Here is an 18515-nt window from a genome sequence, read left to right on the forward strand (position 1 = left end):
AATTATTATGCAAAGGGAAGTAAGTTTTTATACTGTTTCGTGTGGTCAGAAACTTGCTGTCAAGGCAGAGAACATTGCACCACTGAAGATTAGGTGGTGAAAACTTTGTAAAAGAAAAGAGTTACTTTCATGTGTTCGAGTGAGCAGAAAAAAGGGGGAAAATTGACTTCAAGTAAACCAGATCCCTTTCTGTGCAATGCAGCAGCATATACTGAAGTTAAAGCTTTATACCACAAGCTAATATTTTTTTTTTTAAAAGCCACTCTCTTTTCTACAGACAGAAATTGAAGGCGTGTATTTCAGACTTAAGTTGGTCATAGTCCACGCTCTCAACCCTCTCCCCATCCTTGCCTTTTTCAGGGCTGATAGTATTTTTATTGAAAAACATATGCTTCTTTCTTCTTTTCTTAGTTAGGAATGCTTTTTCTTATGGAGAGGGGTGAGTGGAGCTCAAAGTGATTTTATCAGTGCATTACCAAAAACTGATCTTTTTTTTTCTTAAATGAAAACACTTGAAGCCCAGACATTTAAGTTTAAAGCTATTTGCTGGCACTGTATGTTTTCTCTGAGGCTTCCACTGTGGTTTCGTGTTTCGATCAGGAAAAGTAGAGAGGAGAAGGCTGATGACCTGAAGGGGCCAACACACTGGTCAGGTTTGAAAGATATCTTCCGTCTACATGCTCATCCTTAATTTGAGACGTGTGCCAAAATATTGCTGCTGAGTCCCCACAGGTGGAAGGAAGCCACTTTTTAGTGGGTTGTTTTATTATGTATTGTTTGAACAGTGTTCCCGTGTTTTCTCCTACACGAGCGTGTTCAAATAACTAATGCCCACGACCGATAATAATAGCCAAGGAATTGGACAATACTGCTTCTCAGAGCATCTAAAATCCCACTGCCTGCCTCTCCCATCCCGGCCCACCTGGACCTCCTGCTAGTTTCCAAGCTGCTGATGTTTATGGGGCCCCAGGCAGCCCCTGGGCTCTTTAAAATCTGCTGGGTACAATGCAGCCTACCCCAGCTGAATCATTTCCTGCTCCAGCCCTGCTGATAATGAGAAGTTCAAGACAGGAAATAACAGTGTCAGGATCAGTGGCTTTGCTTCTAAAGTCCAAAAGCATTGTAGCCTTTAAGACCGTGGGCCAAAACCGGGGAATAACTGAGTTAAATACAGCCTTGCACCTTGTAGGGCTCCTTGAAATAAAATTCTGGCTGAGACACATGGGATGCATATCATTTGGCTTTTCTCGGGACACCTGAGGGTGGCACGTGTGGCTAGTCAGTGTTGAGGCACCTGCTGTTCATTTACTCCTAGGATCCCCAATGCCCTTTCTCTCTTCCGGTGTGTCTTACGCTTGGATCTCATATTCCTCTCTTGTGTGGCATAGAAATCCTGACGGTGGCCCACGTTCCTGTACTGCCAGTGAGAAAATCCAGGAAGGAGCTGGTGTCAGTCTTCATTTTCACGTTGCACTGTGCAATGGAACAGACAGAGCTCTTTAGCTAGGGTGGGAAAGGGTTCACGTAATATTCAGGGCTCTCAAATTCAGTCTGACTTTGGGAGCTTGATGACTGATCTACTGGCAGACCTTGAGTCCTAAGTAATAGTCTCCATCGCCAAATTAGCACCCCTGCGTGTTTGTGTTGCGGGCGTGAAGTATGCGCCGTGTAGAACACAACAAATCATAGTGGCCTGAGCGCTGTGGACCTAAAGAGACGCGATGGCTGTGTGCATGGCAAATTACAGTACAGCCTGCCTATTTTTCTCCTCCTGGTTTCTAGGGTGAGCCAACGTAGCCGAGGGGTGAGTTTTGTCATGTGTGGCTTTTCTTTGTTACTCCTCAGACCCCTAGCTTATAAATGTGTGCTTGGAAATTAACTCAGGGAAGAGAAGCCGAGTAAAGAGTTGGGGGTTGGGAATTGGTTTAGGGCATAGTTTTCTTGGATTTAAAAATACATATATAAGGATATAGTGGTATATGCGTTCGAACTGGAAAAATTACACCTGCAGGGCGTTTGATTCCTCTGTTTGGATTCCAAGGGCAGGGTATACATGCAGTCAGATCAGAGCTTTTAAGTATGGCCCCTGCCCTAGGATGATGCACTGAGAGGTGTTTGTATCTTTGGACTTTAGCCTATAGATTTATGCAGTGGAAGAGGCTGGAGGACCCTTCCGGCCAGTCTCGAGGGTAAATAAGAGAAGGAGTTTTACTTAGAAACCGTTACAAATTGGTCCTCCATAATGGCTGCAGTGTTGATCAGACGATACAACGGGGCCCCCAGTGACTCCCGGGATAACAGCTGCGTGTAAGTCAACCACCGAACATTTGCTTGTAGCTGCTCTAGATTTTTGTTTTTATTGAAGGAAAAGGAGTATAAACATGGGACACACAGTCTGGAGGCTGCTTAAAGTGTTTCTCTTGTTTAAAGCTTATATTGAAATGTCAGTGTCTTCTGTTAAGCTAGCAATTGCCATGTTGGAGCTTATAACTTGAGTTGTGCTTGAGCATCCAAATGGCAACTCTCATTTTTTTTCTGTTACAAAGCTGACTGATTAATAGCTGTGTTGGTCCACGTTTTATAAATTGGAGGGATAGAAATGATCATTTCCCTTTGAACTGGCCTCGGACAAACAGATTTTGTTCTTACTGCACAAAGTTTTGTAAATGATCATCCCGTTCCCTACCCAAGCATTGAGGTTGTAACTTGCAATTAAGTATTCAGACTCTTTTCCTTTGAAACATTTAATAGTGGAGTAAATATTTACATGAGCATCAGTGTCTTCTATGTAGACTCAATTCCTGTTTACATTTATGTTCACACTTAAATGCAGATTAACAAATGGAAGTAATTATTTGAGCTGAAATTTCTATACATGGGAAATTATTTCTCCATGATAGCCATGCCATCTTTGATCCTGCTTTCAAGTGGTTCACCAGGACAGAAAGTTGCTGGCCTCCAACATGTTCTCAGTGGTGACAGCTTCACTCTTGCCCTTCCTGACCTTGGACCAACAGTGCTGGCCTCAGCTGTCCTCCCCTCCATCAGCATACAATAAATAGGGGTTTTCTCTTTGTTCTGGAAAGAGGCAAGTTTATAATGAAAGCTCCATATTCTTCTCATTCAGTTGTCTGATCTACACTCTGATGATTCTTCCTCCCTTTCCGTGCTCTCATATGTACTTGACTAGAATAGTCTTCAGCCTAGTGTTCAGAACTAGAATTTTTCTGTCCTCCATACTATTACCCATTTCCCTTTTTTTTCCTTAAGATTTTAATTTATTTATTTGACACAGAGAGAGAAAGATCACAAGTAAGCAGAGCAGTAGGCAGATGGAGCGGGGGGAAGCAGGCTCCCTACTGGGCAGAGAGCTAGATGCGGGGCTTGATCCCAGGACCCTGAGATCATGACCTGAGCCAAAGGCAGAGGCTTAACCCACTGAGCCCTCTATTGCCCATTTCTTTTGTAACCTTTTAGCCATCAGAATTTCAGTGTTGTAATTGGCTTTAGAGAGGGTAGTGCTTTTTAGTCTTTAACTTTCAAAATCACCTACAAAGGCAAATTATACTCATTGTGGAAAATCTGGAGACTATAGATAAGCAAAAAGGGAAGAAAAATCTAGAAATTTCACCTATAGATCTCATCTATAACTCAATAAAAAAAAATAGGGCTGCACTAGCCTATTATATCCTTAATGGAATATTGTAATGGTTATTAAATCAATTGACTCAGAATCTCTTTTTAATAAATGACTCAGACTGTATTATCCAATTACTGTCAGCTGCTACCTTTCCGGAGAGCAGAAATTGTTACTTTGATTGAATTTTTAGGCTTTTGGCACCTTTAGGAAGAAGGGAGATAAAAAGACAAGGTGCAAGTTGTAGCTCTATTGGCAAAATCCTGAGTCCGAGGCTCAAGTTTGCCCGAAATCAGAGGTGTTGATAGTGACACTTCATGAACGTCAACTTTAAATTAAAACCACAATGCAACTTTCCAGTTCCTTACCCACTCCTACCAGCTAGCAAGAGGAGAGAAGCTCCATTTTGAAAGGAAGCAGGGCTTACCTGAGGTAGAATCCCCCCAGTACCAAGGATTTTTTAGAACTTCTTTGAAAATTAAGACCCTGCTCTTCGCCACACGATGTTAATAGAGAATGTATGAGAGCAGACATCAACAGAGACTCTAAGTAAGGTTAAACCTTTGAAATTCTTATTATAAATATGTTTTCTTAGTTTGCCATTACTGTCTCTGCCCCCTTCTTTAGTTAAAAAAATACAAAATGAGTTCTGTTATTCAGTGGTAAAATGGTTTGGGTCGTCCTGTCTCTCTCATTCATTATCCATTCGGCCCTGTGGAAATAAGCAAGTGTGAGCACGGGGAAAATGAGTAGGGAAGTTAATAAAGGTGGGAGAAATGCGTAGATAGTGTGCCCTGTCTAGCTTGGAGCACACTGGTTTTGCTTATCTACCATTTGCTGTGTAGTAATCCAGATGCATTTTCTGTCCTGCTCAAGTAGCTAGGAAAAGTTACTTGCTGCAAAAGACCTCTGTGTAACTTAAAAATGAGAGGCAGGTAGAACACCCAACATGTTTTGTTTTATTTTTTTTTTCAATATTAAAATGTGCTGTTTACTATAAAGAGTTCTGAAAATGCTGGAAGCTATTGTTATGATCATTGCCATCACTTAGTGCCTTCACAGAATTCGGGATTCATGAAAACTAAGTCTGCCCTAATAATGTGTAAATGCTTTATGACTATGTGTCGCCTTCTTGTAAATTCACTTGACTAAGTTTGGATCATGTAATGTTTTGGGATAGCACTTCTCTGTTCTCAGGATAAGAAATAAATAAAAATTGATAAGGATGTTTTCTTTGTAGTCATACACATGTGTATTTATCCTATTAGTTTTCCAAACAAAATATTCATAGTCAAGAAACATAGATCTAACTTGCATAATTCACTTTGTGTTTGCAGAACAGTCAGTCATTATCTCCTAGAAAGCCAACCAGGCTTATATATGTTTCTTCGCAAATATTGTAAGGTTAAGAATTCTGGAACAAGTGTGTGTACCTGCTCACACCCATAGACCACATCTTGGTTCTTGTGCCAAACACACAAGTTAAAGATTTAAAGATGAAAGTTGAACTCTTGGTTACCTTCTTATCACCCAAGTAAGGTATGCAACATTGAGGAAAGAGAAAATGTTTAAATTTGGCAACTATTTCTGTTAATCAACTTACAGACCCAGTTCCCTACAATAAATTGTGTTCCTGATATTTCTTAATATCTAAAATTTGGGAAAATGTTGGTGACTTTAGGATTAGAAAAAAGAGAGGGAGAGAGAGAAAGGAACAAATGAAAACCCCTTGATCTTATATAATCCCTAAAGCTTTTTGTATAACCCCTTGTCATGTCAGTATGCACAATTAAACTCCTTCTTACATAATTATAATCAAGGAATTTACTGTGCCACCCAAATACAGAGTAGGTTTTTATCTCTTGTGAAATGTAGACAGTACTGGGTGGCTTAATTAGTGCTTTGCTTCTCTTTTTACAAATTCCAATCCTCTGCTTCTAAAGACTCATATTTGTGTGAGAAGAAAGATTAGGAATACAAATGGAGTGATTTTACTCCTAGTTAGCTAATAATAATTCACTTTGTAATTGACCCTTTGTGTTGCCAGTAATAGCAGCTGGTGAAGGACTTCCACGTGCACTTGGGTTCCACGGGAGGAGATACGTTTTGGGGGATAGACTTGTTACCCCCACGGTGTGAATATGTCTTTCATTTCCTAGCCCAAGAATATCTGACACTCATGTTCCTTAATCACATGTTTAATCACTGCAAATAGGAGAAGATAAAAGTGTAACTTTTAACAGGCTGGGTTAAATCACAGCCTCTTAGCCCTTCCTCTCTCTGAGATGTCGTCTGGGAGTCATTGGTGTATGGCCGTCTATTTGCTAAGGTCCTGGACCTTGAGGCCAGGATGCCTGGAGCTCAGTTCTGGCTCCACCAAATATTGCCTCTGACTCAGAAAAAATATATATATATATATATCACTTAAACTCTCTGGGCCTCATTTTTCCCATCTATAAAATGGGACTAATCATAGTTGTTAAATGAATGTCTATCTGTGGGCATATAGAACAACAGTATCTGCAACACAGAAAACTAAAGAAATGTGAGTTGTTCGTGTTAGTATTACTGGTTTTCATTTATCATTGCAATTTGAAATAATTCTTAAATTTTAATTAAAGAATTAAGTAAATTCTTTAACTACTTAAATATTTTAGAAACATTTTAATGAGGCAAAAGCAACATAAAAATAATGGTGTCGATCAACAACAGAAGCTGCACATTTTGTACCAATTATTATTACATCAGAATATTTTTCTGCCATCTTGTCCCTAAGATAGCAAAGAAAAATCCAGGACTAGACAAGAGTGAGCTTAGAGCTCATAGATGTTCCTTTGGAGAAAGGCAGTCTAGATCACAGGGTAAAATTAAAACTGTCTCATAAAGTAGAGAGAGCACTGAACCGAGAAGATATGGGGAAACAAGAGTCCCATGCAGAAAAAATAAAGCACTTATAGGATATGCTATAAGCATTGATAATAATTCAAAATTGCCTGAACATCTTGGGAATAGAAAAAGAAAGTTTGTGGGAATACCACTAAAAACCTTATAGTTAGAAATAGAAACTTGTAGAACCTTCTCAGTAAACCAGAAGAGAGGCCTGAGGAAGAGGGGCTCCATTTTTCTACGGGTCCATTACTTTAGGACTTTCTAAATTCACAGCCATAAAAACATGATTGTGGAAAGGAGATGCCTTATCAGTGATATCTAATTACGCTTTAAAAGCTGAACAAAATGCATTCCCCTAAATCAAACCCTGCCTTCTGATTATCTTTGGAGGTTAAATTCCAGAAATGTCTTAAGTTGCTATAAATGCATAGGTAAGGTGAACGGATAACCAACAACCTTATACGCTACTATGTATTTCTATTCAGTGACAGAAGTAGTTCGATGTGTGCCATTATAGTGAATTCACGTCTATTAAAGAGGCGGTGAGCTTCAACTTTTCTGCTCATGTTCTCCTTAACAGATGAAGGACTGAACCACGAATGCAAACTCTGCAGCCAGACCTTTGACTCCCCCGCCAAACTCCAGTGCCATCTGATAGAGCACAGCTTCGAAGGGATGGGAGGTACCTTCAAGTGCCCTGTCTGCTTCACAGGTAGGAAACTCTAGAGAGCTCCATGGCCGGGTCATGTCTTTCCTACCAAGGCGTCTCCCCACTGCTACGGCCTTTTGCGGACAGGACTTCAGTTCAATTTGGGGAGAAGATGTTTGATTTCTGCTGATTAGCATTATTGATGGCCGCCTACTTAAAGGCTCAAATGGGCAGGGAGGTTAACTGTCAGAATGAACAAATGGCATTTCGAGCTCCCGCAGAACTTTGCACTTTTCCATCTGGAAAACGACATCCATGTTCTGTTCACTTTTCTCCTCTTGGTGTTAAAAGGTCACCCAGACAGAGAATGCCTGCTCAGAGCATTTTCTGAGTTGCAAGGCGTCTGACTAGAACAGCAGCCATGCTGCCCAGCCCATGTCTGTTTTTTAAACGTGGAGAATTTTGTAACAGTCCCCATAGGAAATACAAAAGATATTACGAAAACCCTCCCAAATTCTTGAAACTAGAAAACAGATTAGATGAGGCGTTTATTTCCTATCAAATTGGATTTTTAAAGTAGAAGTTGATACAAATTTACGCTTTTGAGAAGAAACCTTTTTTTGGATGCTATAGCACTAGCGTTTCCAACAGCAGCGGCAAAAAAAAAAAAAAAAAAATGTAAATCAGAAACTATAATTTGAACCCCACAGGGGTTGAAATATGATCACGCACATTTCTGGTACTCCCTCCAACAGTGACAAAAGTTATTTTGGAAAACCCTCTGTGATCATTTTGCATGTGTCTTGAACTAGATGGTCAAGCCCCTCAAGGACATGTCTCCTCCTTATTTGTCAAAAAAAAAAAAAGCAAAACAAAACAAAAATATATCCTTCTCTCAAAACTGGCTTCTTTGTCTGCAGAGCAAGCTTTCAGGCTTTCTTAACCTTCACTGCATTCAGCCTATAGATTTCGATCCTTTAACAAAATAAGAGAGGGGCCACATTCATTGCCCAGTTACCACAAGTAGTACTTGAGTGTTGTGATGGCTCTGGCTTCAACATTTGCCTGTGAGGCTCTTTCTTGTTCAGTCATTTCATCAGCCACTCCTCAAGGAACTGGTTATTTTAATTCTTTCAACTTGTATTTTTCTTTTTATATTTTTTTATTTATCTATTTGACAGAGAGAGACACAGCAAGAGAGGGAACACAGGCAGGGGAGAGGGAGAAGCAGGCTTTCCGCTGAGCAGAGAGCCTGATGTGGGGGTCTTGATCCCAGGACTCTGGGGTCATGACCTGAGCCAAAGGCAGAGGCTTAATGACTGAGCCACCTAGGCGCCCCACAACTTGTATTTTAAAATACATACTGGGTTTATGGGGAAAGGGAGGCTTGCCTTTTTTTTAATGCTTTTGTTTGAATTTTTAAATTTTTAATTTCATTCCAGGTAGCTAATATGCAGTGTTTTATTAGTTTCAGGTGTATACTATAGTGATTCAGCACTTCCATGCATCACCCAGTGCTCCTTAATCCCCATCCCTTATTGTGCCCATCCAACCCCCTCCCCCAGCGCCAACCTCCCCTCTGGTAACCAGTAGTTTGTTCACCGTAGTTAAGAAAAAAATATATATTGTTATATTTTTACCATGACGTAGTATTTATCTCAAGATACCTTGAGTCAGGAGTCTGAGTTCTGTATAAAAGCTCAGAATAAGTCTTCATCAGGAAGACTGGGTCATAGATCTCCTTATGATTAAGACCCCCAATAAAATAGTTATTTGATGTTGTAGCCAGAAGCCTCATAAAATGTGCTAAGTTATATGGAGAGCCGTTGCAAATCTGTATAAAAACCCCATTTCTTTTTGTTGATGTAGGTAAGAGACAAAAATGCATTAAACATGAGCAGTCTGCATTTTCTGTGCTGACAGACCTGAATTGTTTTAGTATATCTTGAAGTAATTTTAGAAATAACAATTAAAAAAAAAAAAAAAAACCTTCCACCATAAAGCATGTTAGGTGGGAGAGAAGAAATCTGAGTCGTTTTTTAAGGTAATGAGAAATGTGATTAAAATGTATGACTCACAAGAACAATATTCTAATATTTTAGGTTGGCTGGCAATTAGAATAATTTTAATGATTAGAGTGGAGTCAAAGTCAAATGCCAACATCTTTAATAAATCCTTTCCCTGCCTATACAGATTAATATTGTAGACGCAAACTTTTTTAGGTCAGGGTGCACCAGGCATCCATCAGAAGTCAGTTCTGCCAACCCAAACACTGCCTCTGGCATATACAATTTAATTATTAATAGTATGTCTCCTAGGTAAACTGTTACACAGTCTTAGGGCCTTGTTTTGTAGTCATTAAAATTGAACATGTTTATATTATTGAAACCCTTGCATTCAGTGTGTAGGCTGAGTTGATCTTAAAGTATCCAAAGAGAATTTACCTGCCGTTCTGTTTCACATTTATAGACAGTGCCCCAGAGTAGCTGTGGGATATAATTTTTAGCATTAACACATTTAAATAGAGAACTGTTCACTAGCTGTAACTTTAGGCAAATACAATAAACAGGGTTTTGGCATCTATGATTTCTTAACCTGTGGGTTGCTGAGAAATAAGAGTCATTTCTGTTCAGACAGGGCTGTGCATTTGACAATTTTCAGCTTGATTTTTAAAAGATTTATAGGGAGCGGGACCTCGATAAACCTTTACTCGGGAGCTGTTTGGGTTGATTTGGGCACCTGGTAGAGGGCACCTTCGCAAAAGCCAGTGACCCAACCATGAGCAAGTGGGACTCAGCCCTCCCCGGTGCCTGCCAGTAGTCTCACCCAGAAGGTGTGCCATTGAAGCTGCTCAGTCGGGGGTGGGGGGGGCTCTTCATGGGGAGTCATCGACTGAGGGCATCGCAGAGAGAAAATAACCCAAAGTTCACCATCCTTTTATCATTTCAGTGTTTGTTCAAGCAAACAAGTTGCAGCAGCATATTTTCTCTGCCCATGGACAAGAAGACAAGATCTATGACTGCACACAATGTCCACAGAAGTTTTTCTTCCAAACAGAGCTGCAGGTAATGTCCCCATGAGGAGAACCAGGATTGAACTCAGTTGCTCTTCTTATAGGAGACAAGGGCATTTTAAATCTGGATTCGCAGTATCACTCACCCTGGGCCACCATGATGCTCTGTGTGTATTGGGGCAAAGGGAAAATTAGAAGCTGGATTAACAGACACCAAAGTAATTTTGCCTCTGGCTGCTGTCAATCATAAAAAGAACTGGAACAGACCTATAATTGGACCTTCTGACCCAGTGTGATAGGCTTAGGGGTCAGGTTTATTGGACTGTGGGATCATTCACCTCGCTGTCATGGCCCGTTCTCCCTGATCCTGTTTAATTCATGTTCTGTTCCCACTGGACTCCAAGCTGGATGGATGTCCAAGTTATTGTTGTCCTGAGGGGCTCAGAATTGGAGGGAGAAGGGAAGAGAAGAAAGAAGCTGTACTCTTGTCTAGTAGGTTTCTTCCGCTTAATAGACTAGAATAATTTTACCCAGTAACAGCCTCCTACTTAAAATGTTGGCACCCAAAGACATTAGGTTTAGCCTTGAGTGTCCACTTGCTAGATATGTGACTGTGCACGGGTCCATAATGTCTCTGAACCTCAGATACGAAGAACTGACAGACAAGTGTAATGCTTATGGGGTTGCTGTTAGGTATAAATGAACTGAAGAGGTCTGAATCTAAGGTACAAACCAAAACATACAATACGAATGTTCAGTTAGTTTTATTACTCTTGGCAATAGACTAGTGGTTAAAATATGGGTAAGAGACCTGGATGCTACCCTGAAAAATGTTATTTATTGTGGAAGAAAATAACTCTTGTTTTGTTTTGTTTTCTGTTATTTCATCTGAAAAATGGGCATAATACTTATCCTCATTTTTCTAATGAAATTATAGGAATAACAGGTTTTTGTTCAATTTTGTTGGAGCTGTTAGAGGAGAATGGATTCAAACACAAAGTTGTTTTATCATTATGAGCACAATCATTAACAATAAAGTCATTTAGCCTTAAAAGGGGCAAGGGGTAGTTATTTCTTGCATTGAATGCCTTCAACCAGATCTGGGTGAAGCAGGAACTCAGATCCCCACCCATTCCTTAAATCCTCATCTGACACAGTGGACCCTGGGACAGCTTTGTACCTCCTAGAGCTCTGGGGAAAACAGATTTATCTGAATTGTGCGTCAAAATAAGGAATTTACAATTTATTGTCTGTTACTCTACAAGTAAACCAATAGCAAATCAAGGAAGTGAAATAAAAAATATTTGAAAGAATGGGTGAGCCCATTTCCTTGTGACAATGGCATCAGTGGACCGAAATCAAAGTTGCTATCTTACTTTTTATCACTTCTAAATAGATCTCTACGCTGTCACACCTGTTTGGGAATCGAATATAGAAGATTGGCCAAGTTAGACTGTTGTTGAAAAATATATCTTCTTAATTTAACCTAAGTTGCTGTTTGAAAATATATTCTTATTGCAATAGGTATCAAAAGATAACTCATTTCGGTTTTTATGACTCTGTGAAGGATATGGCGAATACACCTAGTGATACTGAATTAGCACGTAAACTGTGGAGAATTAATAATAGGTTAAAATAAAAGGTGTTGAGAATCTATAGAGACCGACTTCTATCTAATGTTCCTGAAAAAAATTGCAACAAAATTGCACTTTTGTACTGTATTAGTAGATTCCTAATACAGCTAACCTGTGGCAAGACTTCAATGTCTTTCATTAAAAGAACCCAACAAAAGAAGGCCGTAGTAACCTATAGCCCAGGGTAGTACAGAAAAAACTAAGCAATTAAACACATCCTTCAGGACTCCAGGTTTCTTTTATAGTGTATTTTAGGGTTTTGTGGAAAGTACAGTTTTCATTCTTTTTTACAATTAGTATAGACCTGTTGTTTTCAAACTCTTTGATCTCAGGATGCCTTTACACTTAAAATGATTGATGACCCAGAGGGCTTTGATTTGTGTGGGTTATTATCTATTGATATTTCCATATTAGAAATCTAAATTGAAAGATGTTTTAAACACAAGAATATACACACATGCGATTCTACAACTGCCAGAAAGATGATGTCATTGCTTGTCAGCTAGCCCCTAGGAAACACCACTGTGCACTCATGAGATAATGCGAGTGTAAAGGACAAATAATGTCTTAATGCTATTGTGAAAATAGTCTTGACATAGCAGACCTCCTGAGAGGATCTAGGAGACCCCAGGGGTCCCCAAGTCACACTTGGAGGACTGTTGATTTATAACCTACAATACAAAACACAACTCTTTCTGACTCTTTAAGATCTTAGAAGTTCCAACACCTCTCAAATCATTCTTGATTCATTCATTCAAATTGTGATCTGGGCGACAATAAGATTTAGTCCATAATCCAAAGCGGTGGGTACTCTTTTTCTATTCCCATAACTCAGAATCATACATATTTGGTCTTTTGGGGGGGTAGAGGGGCAGAGGGAGAGAGAGAATCTCAAGCAGACTCCCGGCTGAGTGCAGAGCCGAATGTGGGGCTCGACCCTGATCTCATGACCCTGAGATCATGACCTGAGCCAAAATCAAGAGTTGGACACTCAACCGACTAAAGCCACCCAGGTGCCCCACATTTTTGGTCTTGATATGAATACTCAGGCTCAAATACATGCATCATCCCTTAGATAAGATTAGTTTTTATCGTTAGTATATGATAATTTTTAGAAAGCTAACATCCACAGTCATTGGAATATCTATGTAGGCCTATTTTCTAAAATTCCCAATAGTAGCAGTGGCTTTTGGTTACAATACATTAAGAAAAATGGACCAGTGTTAACTTTACTCTTTCTAGTTTTGAGAATGTTTAGATTCTTCTCCTTTACCCTCAGGGGTTCACAGTCCCGTACATTTGCTTTCATTACCGAAGTTACCTTTACACCTGTGCTCAGAGGATGGAATTAATGTAATTTTTAAGGATTGATTTCTTTTATTTCTTGCATAAAAAGTGAGCATGATAAGTGTACAAAAACCTAATAGTTTTGTTAATTTCTAGAATGAGGGGGGAAATCGACTGAAATTAAGGTAACAGTAGAAAATTAGATTGGTAACCAAAATCATAAGAGTAGAAAAATGAAACCATTTTTTCAGCCCACTTTGGTTCACGCTCTGGTGTGGAAAATAAACGCAAATTTTACAATTGATACGCATCATACATACCACTTGAACTCATACTCATTTACTTTTTTATGCCACTGAAGTTCAGAAAGGAGGACTTTTCATAAGAGATTATAAAACTAAATGTCCAAGAACTGAAATCCTATTGGAGGTTGAAAGTGTGTATAGCCTTTAAAAAAAAAAAAAAAAGATTTTATTTATTTATTTGAGAGAGAGTGCATGAGTGGCGGTGCAGAGGTGGGAGGTGGAGGGAGAGGGAGAAGTAGTCTCCCCACTGAACAGGGAGCCTGACATCCTGCCTGCTCTGTCCCAGGACACCAATATCAGGACCTGAGCTGAAGTCAGACACTTAACTGACTAAGCCATCCAGGTGCCCCTGAAAGCATATAGTTTATTTGACTCTTCTGTCACAGTGAGAATACTACTGTAAGTCTAGGATGAGCATTTCAAAATCAACTTACTACATAATGATGGTGTATCTTTTAATGGTGCATAAATCATTTCATTGCCATAATAAGTAATTTACATTTCTTTCACTGCTTATGGCCAGTTAAAAACGAGAAAGCATTTTGTGTGTGTGTGTGTGTGTGTGTGTGTGTGTGTGTGACTAGAAGTGCTTTGTTGGGTATAAAATTATATACCCAACACACACACACACACATGTGTTATTTTCATTGATAAATGCCTACAATGCCAGTCCGAACTCAGATAATTCCTCACTATACACTGTTCATCTTCAGGAGACCAAGGACTCAGACATCATGTTTTGGACATCACAGACCACAGTTCCTTTTAGAATTAAACATTAAAACCTCTATTTCTATGGAACACTCAATCTAGGACACACTTGTTGCTGGTGTGGAAGTTATGTTCCTTTTTTTTTTTTTTTTTAATGATTTTATTTATTTGTTAGACAGAGATCACAAGTAGGCAGAGAGAGGAGGGGAAGCAGGCTCCCTGCCAAGCAGAGAGCCCAATGCGGGGCTTGATCCCAAGACCCTGGGATCATGACCTGAGCCGAAGGTAGAGGCTTTAACCTACTGAGCCACCGAGGCACCCCGAGGAAGCTATGTTCTTCACATGACCCCTAAACCTTTCTGACCAAAAGTTTTAAATCCCAGCTTAGAGATAGATAACGTAAAATTATTGGCAAGACAGTCTTTTTCCTTTGGTAGAGTTTTCCCTCATTTGTGCAAGGAATTCTAATATATGTCCGCCTAGCCTGCTGGTAGGAAAGATGTCCTTTGGAATACAAGTGAATTATTTGAACTAAATGAACATTCTGTTATTTTAAAAGCAAATGGATACATTGAATGTTTCACATGTTTTCCTAATAGACCTCAGAACTTTTTTCTGCCGAACTTAAGGAAGCTGCCTTGAGAGAGGGATGGTGTGGTCCAAGAATAATATCCCACAATGCATATTTGTATCCAAAGTGGTTTATACAGGTGTGAGCAAGTGGTGTGTTTGTAAAAATGCTGCTGAATAGGCCACTTTCTTTCAATAGAGTAATTACTGTTTAATTGCTGCCTCTAGAAAAGCTACAATTCGAAGGCGGTGATCCAATCCTCATCTTCTGATGGGTCTCCATAGAAAGTTCCATCAGGCACCCTGTTAGGAATTTAATGAACAGAGAGGGAATTCCAGCAGCAGGGAGCGAGGGGATAGGCCTAGGTGAACTTCAGGTTCTGAGATTCTGGCATTGGAATTCCTTTTGAATCAAAGATTACTGTGACAGGCAGCCCTTCCCTTCATTAGCTCATGAATGCCGTGTTTTCCACACTCAAATTGCAGTAATCATCTGATGTTGGGAAGGATACACCATGATTTTCTTTCGGATAGCACTTCTGTTTAAATAGGCAATTGTCTCTTCAGCTGTTTTTCTTCTCAAATCACTTTCCCACCAAATCACGTGATGTTGATGCATCTTTTTTTTCACCACAGCTTAACTGGTGCTAAGGTCTCATGGTTGTACCTCTGAAAGAAAAACGAAGCAGTGCACGTAGGATTGGCCCTATAGGGTGGAAATGGAGCTGCCCAGCCAGTCACTGGGTCACCTGCTGACTTAGCTCCTTCCCTCAACCAGCCTTTTAATAACCTTAATACAAATTTGTGTCTCAAGTTATCAAATAATACGTGATGAGACGTTGAGGAGTCCTTGTTAATAGTCAAAATCACAAGTGCTATGCTGTTTACTTCTGTTGCCCCAGTGCTGTGATTAAAAAAGGTAATATATTTATTAATTAAAATACTTATAAAACTATATCTTTATCTTTTAAACTGACCATGATCTCGCTCTATGACATATCAAAAATAATTAGAAATAGATCATATTTACAGTCTACTAGAAAAGATAAGATACGTGTATGAGCTAATATGTATTAGCTCATTATATGAGCTAATATGTAATAAACCGTTATAAGTATTCCGAGAGAAGATGCTTATTCTCCAGCTGGGAGACTCAAGAATGACATCAGGAGGGACACATTCAAGCTGGTTCTGAAGGGTGGATGTGATTAGCCACCCATTAAGTCTCCAATGGCTAGTAGTTTGAGAAAATAATTTCTGTGGGTTTTTTCATTTGTTTTAATTTGCTTTCAATTCTCTATAGGCAGCTTAGTACAAGGGAAAGGGCATCAGTTGCAGAGGGGAATCACCAGAGTTTGATTTTGGTCATTACCACTTACAAGCTCTCAACTGTGGGCTTCAGTGTTACCATCTGTAAAATGGGCGTGTGGGAAACAACAAGGCCTCCTGCCTAACTCCCAGTATCCTGGTGAGAGAGCACAACAAGTAAGTTATCCTGAGCACTCAGTGCAGAGTGTAGAACAAAACAGGCATGGGGTGAACACTGGTTGCCTGATGCTCTCCCTGCTCCTTAGTGCTGACCTAAGTAAACAAAATCGAGTCATCATTACTCAGAAATGAAATCTCTATCTCAGAAACGTCAGAATGTTCCTTAGCTCTCTGCTCTAGTTCTACTGGAATAATTTCCCAATTAATCATACCTTGACATAGTTTCATGTTAATTGGTATCCACGTTAAAATTCTTATTTTTCAACATTCATCTTTTTTAAGGGATAAAGAGTCTTGGGCTTTTTTCTTTCTAGCATATAACCATAAAACAAAATATTTATATTTGCTTTCAGAAATCTATTTCCAAACAACCTGTCCCTTCTCTCCACATACCCCAGATTAAGGACGTGGGACCAAAACAAAAAGTTTTATCTTGCCCCTCCATCAAAGACAAGGTGGGATCTGGGTGTTCTTTGGGGAAAGGTTTGTTTTCCTTTGTTGTCATATTTTCTCAGGCTGATCTTCTTTTGCAACCTGAAGGAATGGAAAAGTGTGCCTTTAAAAAGCTAGAAGACGTGCCCTTAAACTCTTGCCTCTGGTACTCCTCACGACTTTTGTGTATTTTTCGTTTTATCTTTATATCTAATGTAGTTTGAATGGCAGTTCAACTGCCATTCCCCACTCCAACTCTAAGACTCAAAACCCTGTCCTGCTTGCCTCTTATCATGTGGTCTTCCTTTGGGAACCCCAGATTGGAAGATTTGCCCATCGCCCTGTCTGGGCCTGCCCTGACTGCGTTTTCGAGCTCAGTGTGGGGGATGTCCTTCCTGCCTCTTCTTGGGTGGTTTATGTTTCCCAGTACCCGGGCTCTCCATTTCCCCTGATCCTTTGGACCTCTGTAACTTCTGTTCTTGGGGTTGAAATCACAGCCCCGGAACACATCACATAGCCTTAGGGATCTCAGGAGCATAAATTGTGTCAAGTGAGCATGTGGGTCTGGAACTGGTCCTTTTCTCCACCACCTCATTTCTCTGCTTTGTGGGCCTGCAGGGCTTTTGAAGTAAATTGGTGTTCCACCAACTTCCACTTAATTTGCTCAGTGGTTAAATTGATCTATCTCTTTTATTTGATCGAATCTCCAGGAACTGAATCATTTGCATTGATTTATTGATTGGTGCTATGTTTTCACCATTACTTTTGATCACTTTCAGCTGTTAATATTGGATAATTCAATCAGGATTGATTGGCCTTACCATTGAAGACAGAGAGTTAATCATATAGGACAAAGAAATAGAACACAGCTCACCTCACTTTGACTGTTTTTCATTCATTCTCTCTCTCCCTGCTTCTCCCCACTTCCTAACATCTATGCAGTAGCACAAAGCTAAGGTTTTTCTCGAGCAAAGAAGGGAGTTTAAAATTTCATAGCATTTACAATGCATCTAAAGATAAGGTAGCTTTATTTTGCTTTTTTCTAAGACTGTGTCGAGAAATTAAGCAAGCCTCCAGAAAGATGGATAAGCATGATTGTCACAATGAACTCATTTGGACTAAATGAGTAAATGCATTTTCAATTACCCGTTTTGTACCAATAAATGCCTAATCTGTGTGTGCATGCTTGGAGGCACGACGTGGGCTCACCTTTTACTAAATTTGGCCCTCACTGCTTCACCATGTGTCCTGCTAGTCGAATTTTCAAGAACCGAGTGGTTAATAGGACTGCAGTCGGGGCAGCAGAGGCGACTGTGATAAGCTAAAACCCACTATGTTTACATCTGAGTCGTTTCTACAACACCCCAGCTCAGTTTTTAAAAATTCTCCATCCATTAATTTCTTGATGTTCCTATCGATGGCTGGTTTTCGCTATTAAAAGATGGAGCACCACCTCCTCGTTCTAGGACTCATTCCCTCCTCCAACAGCCCTGTTGTTAGCGATCTGCCATTACATTATTTTTTTGTCTGGCCGAGAGTTGACGACAGATGGCCATCTCCGAGCTGCCATCAGTGCGACTTTATGGAGCGTCCAGCTAGGGTGTACTGAAGAGCACTGTGGCCAGTTCCACAGCCCCCTCCCTCCCCACCCCCTGGAAATGTTCATCACCTCTGCCACATTCTGCTTTGGCTGCGCTCTAGCTGGCCCCACCACCTTCTATGTCGCCAAGACAGCCTGCTGCCACAGCGCCAGAAGATCTGTTTCCTTTAGGGAGCGAGAAACTGTGGGCCTGATTGGCCTGAAAAGACAGAGCTCGGTCTCCCCACGTTTGTACCCAGATCCTTTGGAGAGGTCTGGAAATCCTGATTTTCTAGAACATTCTGCAGTCCAGAGAGGCAC

At 40.1% G+C, this 18515-nt stretch overlaps 1 protein-coding gene across 5 annotated transcripts in view; it reads left to right on the top strand.

The window, feature by feature from the left end:
• The window catches only part of ZNF521 (zinc finger protein 521), a 275142-nt gene that overhangs the window by 238301 nt on the left and 18326 nt on the right, over positions 1-18515 (top strand). For all 5 annotated transcript variants that reach the window (XM_032309155.1, XM_032309151.1, XM_032309154.1 and 2 more), the window contains 2 exons: positions 7107-7238; positions 10125-10240. In XM_032309155.1, coding sequence (XP_032165046.1) covers positions 7107-7238; positions 10125-10240 — 248 coding nt within the window. The remainder of the gene's footprint in view (positions 1-7106; positions 7239-10124; positions 10241-18515) is intronic.

Source organism: Mustela erminea, chromosome 13, assembly GCF_009829155.1.
Source record: "Mustela erminea isolate mMusErm1 chromosome 13, mMusErm1.Pri, whole genome shotgun sequence".
Taxonomy (NCBI): Eukaryota; Metazoa; Chordata; class Mammalia; order Carnivora; family Mustelidae; genus Mustela; species Mustela erminea.